The sequence below is a fragment of the Hemibagrus wyckioides genome, linkage group LG27 (assembly GCF_019097595.1).
Source record: "Hemibagrus wyckioides isolate EC202008001 linkage group LG27, SWU_Hwy_1.0, whole genome shotgun sequence".
Classification (NCBI taxonomy): Eukaryota; Metazoa; Chordata; class Actinopteri; order Siluriformes; family Bagridae; genus Hemibagrus; species Hemibagrus wyckioides.
In genome coordinates this window covers 6,290,001-6,306,718 of record NC_080736.1, presented here as the reverse complement: position 1 = coordinate 6,306,718, position 16,718 = coordinate 6,290,001, and the positions used below count along the sequence as shown (strand labels likewise).

At 38.8% G+C, this 16,718-nt stretch overlaps 1 protein-coding gene across 10 annotated transcripts in view; it reads left to right on the top strand.

The window, feature by feature from the left end:
- fhod1 (formin homology 2 domain containing 1) overlaps positions 1 to 16,718 on the top strand; it is a 54,586-nt gene that overhangs the window by 22,546 nt on the left and 15,322 nt on the right. For 4 of the 10 annotated variants that reach the window (XM_058381324.1, XM_058381325.1, XM_058381331.1 and 1 more), the window contains exons 4-16: positions 1,334 to 1,401; positions 1,957 to 2,062; positions 3,056 to 3,150; positions 4,273 to 4,384; positions 4,479 to 4,573; positions 5,242 to 5,385; positions 6,228 to 6,417; positions 7,446 to 7,629; positions 9,181 to 9,288; positions 12,741 to 12,830; positions 13,485 to 13,508; positions 14,662 to 14,709; positions 15,459 to 15,598. In XM_058381324.1, coding sequence (XP_058237307.1) covers positions 1,334 to 1,401; positions 1,957 to 2,062; positions 3,056 to 3,150; positions 4,273 to 4,384; positions 4,479 to 4,573; positions 5,242 to 5,385; positions 6,228 to 6,417; positions 7,446 to 7,629; positions 9,181 to 9,288; positions 12,741 to 12,830; positions 13,485 to 13,508; positions 14,662 to 14,709; positions 15,459 to 15,598 — 1,404 coding nt within the window. The remainder of the gene's footprint in view (positions 1 to 1,333; positions 1,402 to 1,956; positions 2,063 to 3,055; positions 3,151 to 4,272; positions 4,385 to 4,478; positions 4,574 to 5,241; positions 5,386 to 6,227; positions 6,418 to 7,445; positions 7,630 to 9,180; positions 9,289 to 12,740; positions 12,831 to 13,484; positions 13,509 to 14,661; positions 14,710 to 15,458; positions 15,599 to 16,718) is intronic. The other 6 variants (XM_058381326.1, XM_058381332.1, XM_058381327.1 and 3 more) reach the window with 6 other exon arrangements.

Genomic DNA, 16,718 nt, shown 5'->3' with positions numbered 1-16,718 from the left:
TCTTATCACTGCAGGTATTGCCTGTGCTGTTCTTGGACATTATTGTTCTTATGGCCCATGTTGCATGGTTCAGCCAGAACACGTTTGCTCTTTGGCATTGTGTAATATCAAGGGAGAAGAGTTCCAGTGAAAAGAAAAGTAGTGGAACTGTAAATCTGTCTCATAGTAGAAAGCACAACAGGCCTCAAGTCCCAGCTTGTGTGGATTACCAGTTTAATGTGCTTGTGGGTTTTTTCTTTTCTTTTTAATTTTTGTTTTACGTTCAATTACAAAGCAACTTGTATGAATAAGTGAGCGGATTCACTTGAACACCGTTAATTTTAAGGCCTTGGATTTTGTGGTGTCGTGTGCACCTTGTTCATGATGCTTCTTCCATGTCAAGATTGCCAGTTAGTATAAGAAAGTTAAATAAAAATCATAAAAGTGCATTATGAATGAAATGAATACAAAAATGTTGTATTTGCATGAGTAAAGTAATTTCAGGTGAATTATTACAAAGCCTCCTGGTGGTCCAGTGGCAGGATCCCCCGCTCTCATTGCCGTGGCCCGGGTTGGATTCCCCTGGGCGTTAGGGCGCTAACCCAGCCATTGAAAAGTTAACTCTCCGTGCCGGTCCCAAGCCTGGGTTAAATGGAAGGGTTGTGTCAGGAAGGGCATCCGGTGTTAAGCCGAAAGAACAAACAACAACATTGTTAATTATTACGAACTCAAAAGAGCTAGGTTCCTAGGTTTTCTGTCTTGACTTGGGTGGCATTAAAGGACAGGTTTGTCACTTTCACAGCCCTGCCCTGTCCTGTCCTTAATGAGATGCCTTTTTAAGAAAATGGTGCAAAGCTCCATTAAGCTTAGTCTACTTGCTTCTAGTATCGTCTTCAATATAGAAATATTTCAGCCCCAGCTTAACAACAAAATAGGTGGCCAAAAATTCTACTTATTTTTTATTTATCTTTTCTTTTTTTTTTTACAGAGAGTGTAGGCTTAGGCTTCTAGCCTGTTTATATCTATAACTAGCCCTATGTACATTAAAATTGACAGTACGGACAAACCTATTCAACAATTTTTGTGTCATTTCAATACATTTACACCTAATGACACTTGAAAACCAGGAACACTCGCATGTACAGTTTAGTTTTAACGCATCTGGTTGGTAGCCTATTGATCTCAGTCCACCATTTCTTCCTCTTTAATGAGGTAAAGACCTGTTTCTGTTGTTCAGTAAGTCAATGGAATGCAGGGCTGAAATAACAGATCCTGGTTTTTCAGTGAAAGACTCGTTGACCTATTTGATGGTTCACTGGATATCGTATCAACACTTTTGTTCTTTCTCTCGCAGAGAAATTGTACAACTCCCAAGGGCCTGAACTGCGGCGTTCACTTTTCTCGTTAAAGCAACTGTTTCAGGTGAGTACACAACGAGCTGACTTCGTGAAACTGACAAGATAAATGATGTCATGATCTTAAAGAACTGTAGTATAGCTTGTTTCTTTTATTACATGCCAACAATGTTTAATGAGTTGTCACTTGTTTTGGCACTTGTACTTGTAGGGAATGTTTGTTTGAAGGTTTTGTGCAATTACAGCTACAAGACTTTTGACTGATGAAGCCCGCATCAGCCGTGTGAGACTGTGGTCTGTGTTCGGGGATCGTTAAATGCTGAAATGTGCCAATTATAGGATAAAAACAAAATAAGTTTATCCTTACATATTGCACTAATGTATGAACATCTTGGTATTTAATATTCTTATTATTTACAGTGCCATGCATGAATGTCCACATCACTTTTTCAAACACGAGTATAGAATTTCTATTAAAATTTTATTGATTAATAATTTGTCAATCAATGGATTAATGTATGATTGGATTATTTTGTCAAAAGGTATTGCACACAGTACATTAGAGTGAATCCCAGACCATTAAAACAAACATGCGAATAGTTTCTTTTCATTTGTCTTACAGGATGATAAGGACCTGGTACCAGAGTTTGTGAATTCTGATGGCTTGACCTGCTTTATAAAAGTGGGTGTAGAGGCAGACCACAACTACCAGAACTACATTCTTCGAGGTGGGAGATTTTGCAACTGAAAACCAAAAAATCCCAAATATTTTTCACATTAAAAAAACAAAATAATCTACATATCAAACGGTAAGGCTATAATAAGAAGTATGAATATTGAGAAGTGCTTGAATTAGATATTTTTGTTCTTTGTGTGGGTGTGGCTAAGGATCAAATGGGTGAGTGGGTGTGGCTAAGAGTCAAATTTTTGTCTTTCGGGATGCACATATCCTAGATACATGATGAAAAATCGTATTAATTTAACGCTCGGCTTGCACAAATTATTTTATTTAACTAAAAAATTTGGCTAAATATTTTCTGAAGGTAGAGGGAGTAAAATGTTGTTTAATTAATGAATGAATGACAGAAAAACATATTGTTTTGCCCAGGGTTATTTTCTTTACAAGTTTTATACACTACCTAAAATCATGATATCCTGGTCAATATGCAAACCATATACAATGGTTTTATGTTATATTTCATATTGCTTAGATATTTTCAAACGCATATGAAGCTAAAGAAATAACATCCATGCAACAATAATTAATAATAAAAGCTTTTTTGTCCTTTAATTCTGCTTTTGTTTCCGGCTAAGAATTTTTATCTCCTGACATAAAATAGCAGATATAAAGCATGCTGCGATGTGCAAAGTGTAAGCTCTCTACCCTACATGCTACTTTAACTTGGCCTCCAGTCCATCTGTACTGTCCAGGGTTCATGTCTAGTGCATATAAACGCTGTGCTGTTTTAGCCTTTAGATCTGTAACCTCATGTAATCTGCAACGTCGTTATTTTGGCGTGGGTGCCGGGACAGGAAGTTTATTCTGGAACAACAAACAGCTTTTAGTACAAATCTGTACATCCTCCAAAATGAAGCCCGGTCCTTGCTGATGAACTTCCCACCTTCGACTTCTCTATGGTTACTGGAACTTGGAAGGAAAAAATAAAAAGAAGGCGCTTTAGTAAGATTTGCTCTGTGTGTGTGTTTGTGTTGTGCTGCAGCTTTGAGCCAAATCATGCTGTTCGTGGATGGGATGAATGGAGTTATAAACCATAATGAGACTGTGCAGTGGCTGTACACCCTTTGTGGCAGCCTGGTGAGTAACCACATTATATAACATAAACATACGCATGCACACACACACACACGCCCTTATAGGCTAATTAGTGGTGGACTACAGTCAACTGTTAGTTTGTGGGCAGCAAAAGCTTCAATACTACAGTGTTCAAAGCTGTGAACTAAACGGAAAAGGTGGAGTACGGAGCAAAAGGATTGCTGGTGTGACTACGACCTTCCACTTAACACATCCATGGTATTATTGAGTAAGACCTCTACAATAACCGCAAGTTATGAATCACTTTAGTTCCATTCAGTGAAGTGACAATTTTTTTCAAGATTCGCTGAGTGTGCATTAAGAGTATTTAGCTGATGCTTGTACCTGAAGCACCTGGTGCTTGGGGTTTATTTACAGCTCTGAAGTAGTTTTTCACACTACAGTGCACCGGTTCATGCAGGAGCCGAGCTCCTTATCCTCACGGACGTCATGTTGTCACTGAGGAAGTGAAAATAGCAGATGTTGCAACACTACTGAACCTCATCTCCCAGTTTCAGGACTGATTTTACAATCAGACTCAATCTCATGACTCGGAAGCGTGCAACAGCTCCATCACACAAGCATGCGCTCGATTTAATGAGAAGAGAGACTGACCATAAGGAGTGGAATTTAAACTACTTTTCTCAAAAATATTTCGTATGAAACATCACAATTTATGGGCAGCTTTTACACCAGATCAAGATGACAGAATGTTCATATCACGATTTACTTTCATTTAATGAGGTTTTTATTAAAAGTAATGCTTGAAAGAAATGATTTAATACCGAAGTCTGTACAGATTTTTAAAAAAATGTAAACAGATACTAGATATTATACTGTCATATTGCCCTGTGCTGAACCTGATCCCTCGCCAGTTCTTATGTGTGAAAATTCAATTTGTTAATAAAGTAACAAAATGGCTCTTTAGATATCATTGTAAACTTTTCCTGAGAGGTAATAGCGAGAGAAATTTGACAAGGGTGCATAATGTATAAAAAAAAAAAATACCATACACATATTTATTATTATTAAGAAGTGTGAATGCTGTGAGTCTCCTGCTTTGATGCTGCCATCTAGTGTAAAAGAGATGTAATCACTCTCTCTCTTTTTATCTCTCTCTCTCAGTCTCGGCTGGTAGTGAAGACGGCTCTGAAGCTCCTCATAGTGTTTGTCGAATACACCGAGTCAAACGGCCCGATACTTATTCAGGCTGTCAACACCGTGGATAGCAAAAGAGGTAAAAAGGCTCATGACGGATATACACACGCCCACGGAGGAATGTTTATATGTACTAGCTTGAGATGTGGTTCATTCCGGACATGCCGTTGCAGGTGTGAAGGCCTGGTCATACCTGCTGGATGTTTTAGAGGAGAGGAATGGATCAGATACAGAGCTCCTGGTCTTCACCATGTCCCTTATTAACAAGGTAGCACATGGACAAACGCATCTTGACCTCAATCAGTGTAGCAATTCCCACGCTTCGATTGGTTGTGTTCATTTTCGCTCAGTGGTCGTGTCCGAGAGATCCCTAAGCAGAACAGAAACTCTGCGTTTTTACTCTGAGTTCAGTAGTTCAGTAACTTCAACATGACCTTCAATAACAAGAATCTGCATGCAATATAACTCATAACTCATATATATATATATATATAATGTGTGTGTGTGTGTGTGTGTATGTATATATATGTGTGTGTATATATATATATATATATATATATATATATATATATATATATATATATATATATATATATATATATATATATATATATAAATAATGTAAATATTCATAAATTTGCTGCTAAAACCCTGCTTCTCTCAGCGTTATGACCAAATTATCTTAGTTCTCTGTTGAGCGAATGTTTGCAAAGAAATTGTAAGAGCAGTCTCTGTCTGTGTTCAGTTCTAAAAAAATATCCTAAACATTATTAATCCCAAAGTGTATTAAAAATGTCAGGTATATGGCACAAACGCTACAAGAGACAGAAAAAAATGCAAGTGCTACCAGCACAGTGCTTCACATATTAATATAGTAGATTGGTGAATATTTATACAAGCCACTGCATTTTCATAAATCCCCCCCTCCCCTCTCAGACTCTATCAGCTCTGCCGGATCAGGATTCCTTCTACGATGTGACGGACTGCCTAGAGCAACAGGGGATAGAGCACGTCATGCAGAAACACCTAAAAAGCAAAATCATCGACCCTGACCTCAAACAGCAGTTTACTATATACGAGGTACAAGAACAGCAGCATAACAGCATGTAATGGATATTTATTTAGATTCACAATCTCCAGTGTTTATAATAATTTGCAATCACACACTCCGGTGTTTATCCATCCATCCATCCATTTTCTATACTCGCTTTATTCCTAATTAGGGTCACGGGGAACTGCTGGAGCCTACTCCGGTGTTTTATGATAATCTATAATCAGACTCTTCAGTGTTTATGGTATTTCACACTCCCTGGTGTTTTTATAATAATCTATAATCACACTCTCCAGTGTGCACAGTATCCACTATAATCACACAATCCAGTGTTTATGGTATTTCACACTCCCTGGTGTTTTTATAATAATCTATAATCACACTATCCAGTGTGCACTAGTGTGCACAGTATCCACTATAATCACACTCTCCAGTGTTTATGGTATTTCACACTCCCTGGTGTTTTTATAATAATCTATAATCACACTATCCAGTGTGCACTAGTGTGCACAGTATCCACTATAATCACACTCTCCAGTGTTTATGGTATTTCACACTCCCTGGTGTTTTTATAATAATCTATAATCACACTCTCCAGTGTCACCCAAATAAAGAGGCGTTCCCTTTGGAGTCTGGTTCCTCTCAAGGTTTCTTCCTCTTTCCATCTAAAGGAAGTTTTTCCTTGCCACAGTCGCCTCAGACTTGCTCATTAGGGATAAATACAAATAAATTGAAATATAAGTCTATAAAATAGAATTGAGTTTACCACAATCAGCATATTTAACACCAGCAGGTACAAACACTGTTATACATACAGCTAGAGTTTTATATATGTATATGCTGGTGACATGATTGTGTGTGTTTTGTACAGAATGCTTTAAAGCATGAGGATGGAGAGGTAGATGATTCATCTCTTTCTACACGTAAGGAAAGAAGGAAAGCATCAAACGGCGAGCAGGAGGGCAGGAGGAGCCGGCAGTCCTCGGCACATAACCTTCAGGATATTTCAATCGCTTCCTCTCTGCCTGCTTCTACGACCTCGGCTTTCAGTCCCATTACAGGTTTGTCTCACGTTAGACTTCTCGCTGAAGTCGACAGAAGATTTACTGCTCTTTTCCCACATATAACCATATTGCTGCATAAATGCTCAGAGGACACCTTTTAATCCTTCGGATCTGATCCTGACACTTTGCTAGTCATAGGAGTGGCATTACATCACCTGTATTAAAGCAAAGAGCCATAAAATGTTAGCTAGCTGCTATGATATGACTTGATTCACAGTGCCTATACGTCCTGCAGTTTTTCCACCATTAAATGCTTAAATGACTTTAAACACAGTGTAAACATTTCTAATGACATTTCCACACACATATGGTGTGGTTACTAATTATACGGGAAGCCATCGCTGATGCTCTGTGTCATTCCTGTCATTTTTCAGCCCGAGATCCTTTCGGCAGAGTTTTATGTTAGGAGCTATTCAAATATTAGGCTTTATTATTCAAACACTGTACAATAATATATCTATATTCTAATATTCAGAACGCATTAGGTCCACTTCTAGACCTGCTTTTTCCAATCATTGGAGTTTAGTTTAAATCCATTCCATTTAAGTAGCCAGTCAAACTGGGAAATACCTAGAAGTCTCTCTTATTCAAAGAACTATAATAAATATGTTATGAATATATATTTGATAACGGTGTTGTGATTTCCACCAGAAGCTACACTGCATAGACCTACTGCTTTGGGCTTTTTTCATCAATGAAGACTAGAAAACATGCATCTGATCATTGATGATCATCTAGCTGTAAAAAATTTTTTAGAAGTAGAGTGTAGTTATGAAAGCAAAAAGGGAGGTGCTTCAACCTCTTAGGCTTTTGTATGCAGCTTCGGTTAAATTGGAATTGTGTTAGTCTTGGGATTAGTGTCTGAATATTACCACGGAAATGTCGGTCATTCAGGTCATTAGAGTCAATCATTAACAAAAGATTTCCAGCAGAACTAAGATTGTGAACTATTTTGCCTTATAGCTGTAACCTGACTGTCTAACAAGCACATGGTGAGTTTGCGAGGTTTTTTGTTTTTCTTCCAGGTCCAAGTTATAGCAACTCTCCCGTACCCTCGAGCACGCCATCCTCCCCATTCCGCTCTTCTCCCATCAGCCCTGATCCAGTAAGCAACTCCTCCAGTGAATCTGAGTCCAGCTCGTACAGTCCACACAGCTCAACTCCTGTAGTGCCCTCTGTCGTAGTAAATGAATCTCCAGCCAATGATGTGTAAGTAAAAGCCTGTGTTTTGAACCGCACTACAACACTCAGAACATGAAGATTTTTCAGTCTGTTGTGATTTCAAGGCCGAGCTAGAAATAGCTTCCAATAGGAATTTATGCATTCCTTTTCGAAAGGGTTTTTTTTCCCCCCTTTTCTTTGTGTGTTTTTTTTTTTTTTTTTTTTGTGATTTCTCCTCTCATTTCACCCACATGGGGCGATTATAAGCATATATTTGACAGATTTATTTATTTGTGTACAGATTTATAAGATACAGTTTATTCATGGAGTCATGTGCTTGCTGTATACACATTTACTCGGACATTTAGGACCATACGTGAAATTTTTTTACCATAAATAACATTTATGCACTCTTAACCTTGTGCTAAAGGTTTCTTCTTGAGCGCTAAAAGCATTTCTTTTAAGTGTTAAAACATTAAACCCATGCGTACAGCCTCTTGGGAGTTTTCTATGCACTGAATAGTCTTCTAGTCTTTTCCCTCTAATTATATTTCTAAGGACCTAGTGATCTATGCTTTAGACACAAGACATCAACTGGAAAGTCATGGACGTTTGCGAAGTGGAGACATTTTGATATCGTATAGAAGAGTTATAATATAATGCTCATGTATTTTAAATGGCTCTTTTACTGCATTTTATTTATTTATTTTTTTTGCTGTTAAATCTTAAGGCCCACTAATCTCCAACTGTGCCGGCTTGGGAAGTGTTATTCTACAGCAGGCTGGCTTCGCAAACTGATCCATAAACAGTGTCTTAGCCACTAACATTTACCCAGACATGCCACAAATGGGCAACGATGCCTCACATGGTAATATATCAAACTTTAGCTGGAAATAGGATTGCTTGGGCTCACTGCATGCTTTGTATATTAAAACAAAAAGCTGTGTACAAACCCTGCCTGGAAGATTCACATTTTAGTTCAATAAACAAAACAAGGAATTAGTTTTTTGGGGGGTTTTGTACTCAGACTGTATGAAAATGAGAATTTGACTGAGTTTTACCACATACACTAGACACACTCTTTGCCTGCTCAGCTCCTCCCAGTGTAACCAAATTGCTATGTGCCTTTCCAAGTATAGCTCCTGGCCACAGCGAGACATTTTATTCAGCTGACAGGCAATACCTATATGTGGAAAGCTAATGTTTTATCTGGAAAGCCATTTTCTCTTAGTAAAGCTATGGGTATTTAGTCGTCTGATTAGGCACAGGTCAGCCTGCTGGAGCATATCACAAACTGCTTAATATTTTATTAAGTGTTTTCACCTTTATAGGGAACTTGTCATAGAGAAGTTCCTTCATGCCGTCTTGCTTCTCTTTACCGTTGAGACGGACATGGTAGCAGGAAAGGAAAAACACTTGACCCTGATACTGGTTGCAACTTTTGGTGGTTTGGTGTCAGTCTTGCTGGTGTTGTGGGCTTTGTCTTTGTACTTGTTTTAATCCACTGCTTTACTCATGTAACCAGACATCACTATTCCACAGCTCTCTCTCTCTCTCTCTCAATCTCACTCTGTGTGTCTCACCTCCTGCTCCTTCCAGCAGGGGGCGCAATTTCATTGGTCAGTACCTGGCTCATATGGGGATATCTAGGCGGAGGTTAAAAAAAGCGGGGTCCGTAACACAGGAGCCCTCCACTCCCTTAAAGAGGTCTGTATAACTCACCAGCTTTTCATCTCATTGGTACGAGTTGCTCCTTTTGCTGATCAGTTTAGGATCTGTAAAAGGAATAACTTTTTTACTTTCAGCTAATCTTGTTTTGTCTCTAAACTAACCATGACACCGCACATCACATGGTTCCACTTTTTAACACCTCTCTTTACAACACGGGCCTTTTAACGTCCTGATTTCCTGCGGAGGTTCGACGACAAGAAAGCGGTTAAGCATTTTGGATATGGGTTCAGATCAAACTCTGTGTGGTGGGTATATTCACCTGGTGAAAATTCAGAAAAGCACTCGGGTATACTGTATATTGTATACTAATCCTGTTCCAGTTGTATGCAACATACAAAAATTTATATTTATTATATATAATATTATATATTTATATCAGATTCAAGCTTATGTGCAGTTATCTCAATATTCTACAGTTTCTGTGCAGAAAATTTACTTTCTTTCAATACACACTATAAAGTTAAAGCCAGAAGGATGCAATGAGAAGACTGAGAAAGACTTTAAGGCAGACTAAACCCTACTTTATTATTCATTTTGTTACAACGTAATGGCACTAGCCTAAATAAATAGCTTTCTGTTCTATTAAAAACCTTAATAGAACTGTTTTATGTATTGCAGAACATTGTAATATTGAATGTAGTCAAAATTTCTGTAAATATTTTTACTTATACGGGATATCTAGCCCTCCTGTTTAGTGTGGAAAACAGTAAAATGTGCATCTAGAATACAAAGTATATTAAGCACAAATAACAACTTTCACTGACCGAGATAAACTTGGATGAGATCAGACTTGGATATCATGTTTGCAATTGTAGCTACGGTTTTTCAGAGTTATGTTGTTGGAGGTAGTAAACCGAAAGCAACCAGGAATTCGACTGAAGTAGTCTGGCATCCAAGTATCTCTCGGAAGCTGCATATATATATATATATATATATATATAATGTGTGTATGTGTGTATATATATATATATATATATATATATATATATATATATATATATATATATATATATATATATATATATATATATATATATATATATATATATATATATATATATATACACTATATTGCCAAAAGTATTCGCTCACCTGCCTTGACTCGCATATGAACTTAAGTGACATCCCATTCCTAATCCATAGGGTTCAATATGACGTCGGTCCACCCTTTGCAGCTATAACAGCTTCAACTCTTCTGGGAAGGCTGTCCACAAGGTTTAGGAGTGTGTTTATGGGAATTTTTGACCATTCTTCCAGAAGCGCATTTGTGAGGTCACACACTGATGTAGGACGAGAAGGCCTGGCTCTCAGTCTCCGCTCTAATTCATCCCAAAGGTGTTCTATCGGGTTGAGGTCAGGACTCTGTGCAGGCCAGTCAAGTTCCTCCACACCAGACTCTGTCATCCATGTCTTTATGGACCTTGCTTTGTGCACTGGTGCACAGTCATGTTGGAAGAGGAAGGGGCCAGCTCCAAACTGTTCCCACAAAGTTGGGAGCATGGAATTGTCCAAAATGTCTTGGTATGCTGAAGCATTCAGAGTTCCTTTCACTGGAACTAAGGGGCCAAGCCCAGCTCCTGAAAAACAACCCCACACCATAATCCCCCCTCCACCAAACTTTACACTTGGCACAATGCAGTCAGACAAGTACCGTTCTCCTGGCAACCGCCGAACCCAGACTCGTCCATCAGATTGCCAGATGGAGAAGCGCGATTCGTCACTCCAGAGAACGCGTCTCCACTGCTCTAGAGTCCAGTGGCGGCGTGCTTTACACCACTGCATCCGACGCTTTGCATTGCACTTGGTGATGTATGGCTTGGATGCAGCTGTTCGGCCATGGAAACCCATTCCATGAAGCTCTCTGCGCACTGTTCTTGAGCTAATCTGAAGGCCACATGAAGTTTGGAGGTCTGTAGCGATTGACTCTGCAGAAAGTTGGCGACCTCTTCGCACTATGCGCCTCAGCATCCGCTGACCCCGCTCCGTCAGTTTACGTGGCCTACCACTTCGTGGCTGAGTTGCTGTCGTTCCCAAACACTTCCACGTTCTTATAATACAGCTGACAGTTGACTGTGGAATATTTAGGAGCGAGGAAATTTCACGACTGGATTTGTTGCACAGGTGGCATCCTATCACAGTTCCACGCTGGAATTCACTGAGCTCCTGAGAGCGACCCATTCTTTCACAAATGTTTGTAAAAACAGTCTGCATGCCTAGGTGCTTGATTTTATACACCTGTGGCCATGGAAGTGATTGGGACACCTGATTCTCATTTGGATGGGTGAGCGAATACTTTTGGCAATATAGTGTATATATATCAGGTTCTACTGCATTTGGTAGAGTTCCCAAACACTATCCACTGTTCATTGTCTAAAATAAAAGTACAATAATAAGTCTGCTGCCAAATTGACACCAAGGATATGCATCGATCAAAAAGCTTGCACAATATAAAAATAAGGATTTGTAACCAAAATGAAATTGTTTCTCAGAACTGACAGATCATTAAAAAACAGTTTGAGTAGCTTTGAATTACAGAAACTGTTTTCAGCTTCATGCTGGCAGGGAAATGCCCCCCCCCCCAACAGGCCACAATTTTTTTTGTGTGTGTGTTTTTGGTCCTGAAATGAAGGGATTGATATCGTGTTCTCTAAACGAGAACGTCCCTGCCTTTGCAACACTCCTCCTTCCTGAAAATCAACCAAGACTTTTCATCAGCTCAGTGTCAACTTTTCTGTCACGGAGGCTGGCACTCACATTGCAGGGACTTACTAGATCTTTCCAGGAGCAGAGACAAACAGGGAGCAAAATTAGCACTATTTTTTATTCTTCTATGAGTCTAAGAAAAGTTTAATGGTGGTTTGTGTAAACAGGGATTAAAGCTTGTGACGTTTTTATTGGTCCAAGTTTTATTTCAAGTTTATTTTCATCACTGTATGCATGGAGTCAGATATTAAAATATTAAAATTAAATCTAAAATTAAATCTCTGATTAAAGCACTTACTGAGGTTAATTCTTATAGGAATTTATAATTTATAAGGACTTATAAGTTTGGTCTAAAAGGCATGTTTTAAATGTAAAATTTTGGTGTGAAACATTACGTTTATTTTATATCATTTCAAAGAGCTTGCATTTCTTTCTGGAAAATTAAGGACCTTTAGTGAGAAATGCCATTGGTTAATTTCTTCATTTAAACCAAATGTGTCTGTTTTAAATTCACTTGTTTTGTATAAACCGATACCAACCCATTCGTAGACTGAAGAAATGTTTTTGTGGGTGTGTGTGTGTGCATACAGCCTCTGTGGAACTTTATAAAAAAACGGAAGTGTTTTGAGATGTGGGATTCAGACTGTCTCCGTTGCCTTGGCTGTGATCGGATTTTTCAGTGTTTTGTTGTGTTTTGTTTCGTTTTTTTTCCCTTCCCCATCCAGCCTCAGCGTGTCTCCTACTGACTCGCCTCCTCAGGAGAACCAGACAGCACAGAAAGAGCAGAGCAACACCGAGGGAAAAGGACGGTTTAAGTGAGTATATTTTCCCCTTGTTTTCTTTGTCAGTTAGAGACGGACATAATTCGATATTGAAGGAAAGAAGGAAAAAAAAAAAAACGATTAGGCATTAAGATATGCGCTTGCTCAGGGTTTGGTATCGCATATGTGACGAAGACAAATAAGTAAGGATTTCATTAGAATGTTTGCTTTGATTGAAGTGTTAATGCTCAAGAATATTTTGTCAGAATCTGTGCTGATGTTAAAAATAATGAGTGACTAATTGTACAGGAAATCAAGTATTATAATTATAGTGATAGATATTATTGACTTTGTGGTTTATTTTACTTAACCTGAACTGTTTTATGATGTCGATTTAATTAGTATTATTTTCTAACATTACTGCGGAAGCCAGGCTCATTAGGATGGTGACTCATTAAGACAATTTGGCATTTCATCCTCATTATTTTTTTTTTCCCCCCATAAACTCGTAGCATCTGCGTATCTCCTCTACAGTCTTTCTTGACTCCTTCCGCTTTGTTTTCTGCATCTGTTTCTTTCTCTGCCTCTATATCCATAATGTTTGGCTCAGTTCCTAATCTTTCTCTTCACTGCTGTGGCTTCCAAAATTCTTCCTCTCTCCCTCCCTCTTTCTCCTCTTTTTTTTTTTTTTTTTTTTTTCCCCCTCAGCCTGCAAGAGGCAGACTCTGTTTGGTGAGTAGCTGCTGCATGGCCAAAGAATGCAGCCTTCACTTGCTACCAGTCTAAACCATGAGTAATTTTGGGGAGGTGGGAGGGGGGTTATGTTAGCTGTTAGTTAGTCAGACGATGTATAGTAATAATAATCCACCATTATCAAAAGGATGACTCTCTTCATCTTTGTCCTGCGCACGTCTTTTCCGAGAAGCGTCTGATCGCGCACACTTTCCGGGTTTGCATCCTGTCTTCACTCCCTTGATCTTCCTTGTAATGGATGTGTGAAGAGGTTCCCCAGTTTAGTCAGAATAGTCTCGTTTGAAACTGTTATGATAAATCCATTGTACCAGAATGATTCAGGTTGTCTGGTATGTTTTTGAACCAACAGAATTGAGAAATGTCCATAATTTATCAGTACCATGACACAGGATTGAGGAAAGCACGCAAGCACAGGATGAACCGAGTGGAATTTCTCGATTATCAGGAAGAGACACAGCTTCTTCTTCTTCTCCAGCTCGTATTAGTACAGGTGGAGGAGCGGTCATAAATTAGGAACACCCTTAAGATCCAGGGGTGTTCAACTGAAGAATTTTATGTAGCCAGTCCGCACAAATTTTTCATAGAAAGGACAATATAAACAACTCTCTTGACTGTATCAGGATTACGGTATAATTCTTAATCATTAGTGTTTTGACTATAAATAAGTTTCAACATCATTTCATTTGACGTGTTTTTGTTTGGTTTTCTGGCAGAGCATAAATGCATACTTTTCATCTTTATTGATTTTTTTTTTTTCCCCCCCAAATAATAAGCCATGTAATATTTTTTTGTTAGTTAGACCAGAGAGGGTAAAATAATCTGTCAAAATCTTTTCAAACTCTTCCGAATGTTCAGGTAAATAGTTACAATAAAGGCAATAGACTGGATGCAGCAGAGGTTTTGCTATAGAAGCCACCTTTTTAAAGTTTTTCTGGATTTTCCTTATTTATCAGGGTCCGTATCTAGACCACAGAACAACAGTTAGCACCCCCTGCTCAAGGTTACAGATTTACTATGGGATTGTGAAATGGACACGATGGATATGTTCAGTGTATCCAGTACACAGTAACCTTGGTGCAGTCTTTTAGATAATCCGTCTCTTCCTTACGTAAACTGTAATGTCTCTCTCCAGTGTGGAGGATATTGTGAATAAGGACCGGCCCGTACTCAGGAAGTATGCGTAAGTAAACTGCAGGCCGATCCTGACGACGAGGTGTGATGGTGATGGTGTTGGTGATGGAAACTGCTCTTTATGCTGATCTCAGGCCAGGTTTGGGGTGAGGTGCCTGGTCCTGAATCAGTGTTTTAAGGGCGGTTGCTTGATCACTGAGGGTGTTTTGAAGATCAGGTGGCTGGGTCTTGGTTGATGATGTGTTTTCTGGTAGTGGCTATGTGTGTGAATGTGTGTGTGCTTGTGGGTCTGTGGTTGGTTGTGTTGATGTCAATACCAGTCATACTTACTTTCCATAAATGTATTGTTTTGTTGAATCTAATGGAATGATTTTTTTCTGGTTTTTGACTAAATCTTGCATGTTCTTGTTACTCATCACATTTATGGACTGATTTATTAGATTCTTATTCTAAATGTGTATATAAACGAGTTATTCTTTATGTATTTGTATTCTCAGCAGATCTGGGAGACTACAGTAGCTATTTTGTGGTTAGTCAGTGTGGAAAAAATATCCAGCAGTCTTTTAATAGCAGGCTTAAAATGAAGGATATGCTTTCCATTTTGTTTCGAAGCCAGTTCAGCTTAGGTTAACTAGCATTGTTTCTTTATGCACAAAGGCTGCAGTGCTTTCTCTAATGCTATAATCTTTCAGTTAAAATTCTCCTTTCTCCTGGCTGCTCTTCATTTACTTGGTTTTTGTTTTTACAGTATTGGCTTTGTAACCGTGTAGTTTCTATATACCACATGTATATTTGTAGAGACCAGTTTTTACGCCGTCTGGAGGTGAGGGAGTGGCAGAAGAGGAACAATAAAGATGTGCCGTCTGTGATCGAAAGTTCGTCTGCTAACTCTGACATCTACGCTCACTCTACTGAAGAAGGCCAGCCGACATCGGAAGGTGACGCTGACTTATTTTTTTTCTCTATTATCCTCCCACAAGCTAATCTACGCTGTTTAGCATAGCCTTTGCTTCTATCTGGGAAATCCATCTTGCATAAATACTGCTATCATCACGTAAACTAGATTGGGAGCATATTTTTAGTTGTGGTGTTGTATCAGCATGTGTATATGGACTGGGCTTGGTGGTTATAATTTTAAATACGAAGTTAATTTCGGTTCATTTTTTCTATCGTAATGAATGACACACAGTGCTTTCTTGAGTTAGTTGTGTTCGTCGAGGAGGACAGTTCACTTCCCTCACCACCACTGGACCTCACATTAGAGGAGGCAGAAATAAATCTGCTAATGTTGACGCATGCCAGTCTGTATCACCGTGAGCATGAGCTGGCGTTAACGCAGACAATTCAGAGACGAGGAAATGTAACTTGTTTTCGTTTTACTGTACCTTTTGGAAAGTTGGATTAAAATTGCTCAACTTTGGTAAGACCGTCTCACAAGTCTGTCTCATCCAAAATTATTTAATTGTGCAATAGTTATCGTTTTTACCTTCACATTACAGGTGATCTGAAATAAACTGCTGTTAGACTTCAATTCTAAGTAAGGAAACATTTTACAGACTTTTATCAATCCAGGGAAATGCTAGCGAAGAAATTGTACGTAATTGATCGATAGATTAAAAGCCGACATATTACTTTAAACTGCTTTCTCTGAGCTCATAGATTAACAAATACAAAGCACTTACTAGTGTGTATGTCAAGCTTATGAACCTTTCTAGACTCTCTGAGTGAGGATTCATAGCTGACTGTTAGCACTGAGTCGATGGCCAAGTCAGCGGGAGCTTCACTGTGATTGGCTGAGGACAGACTGTGAGACTGTGGTGTTTATATAATCATCATCCCACAGTGAACATCCTCATTATATATATGAAGCGCAGAATTTACTGCTGCTTCAGGCTATGAGGTGGAAAGGAAGGCAGCTTGACTCTAGACCCTGCTGTTTGTGTGATGAAAGATTTCGTGATGGTTGAGACTGCTGTAATATTTAAAACCGCCTTTTACTCAAATGATGGTACGTATCGCCAGAATTTGGTTGAAATGACTGATTTTGTAAGATGGTCG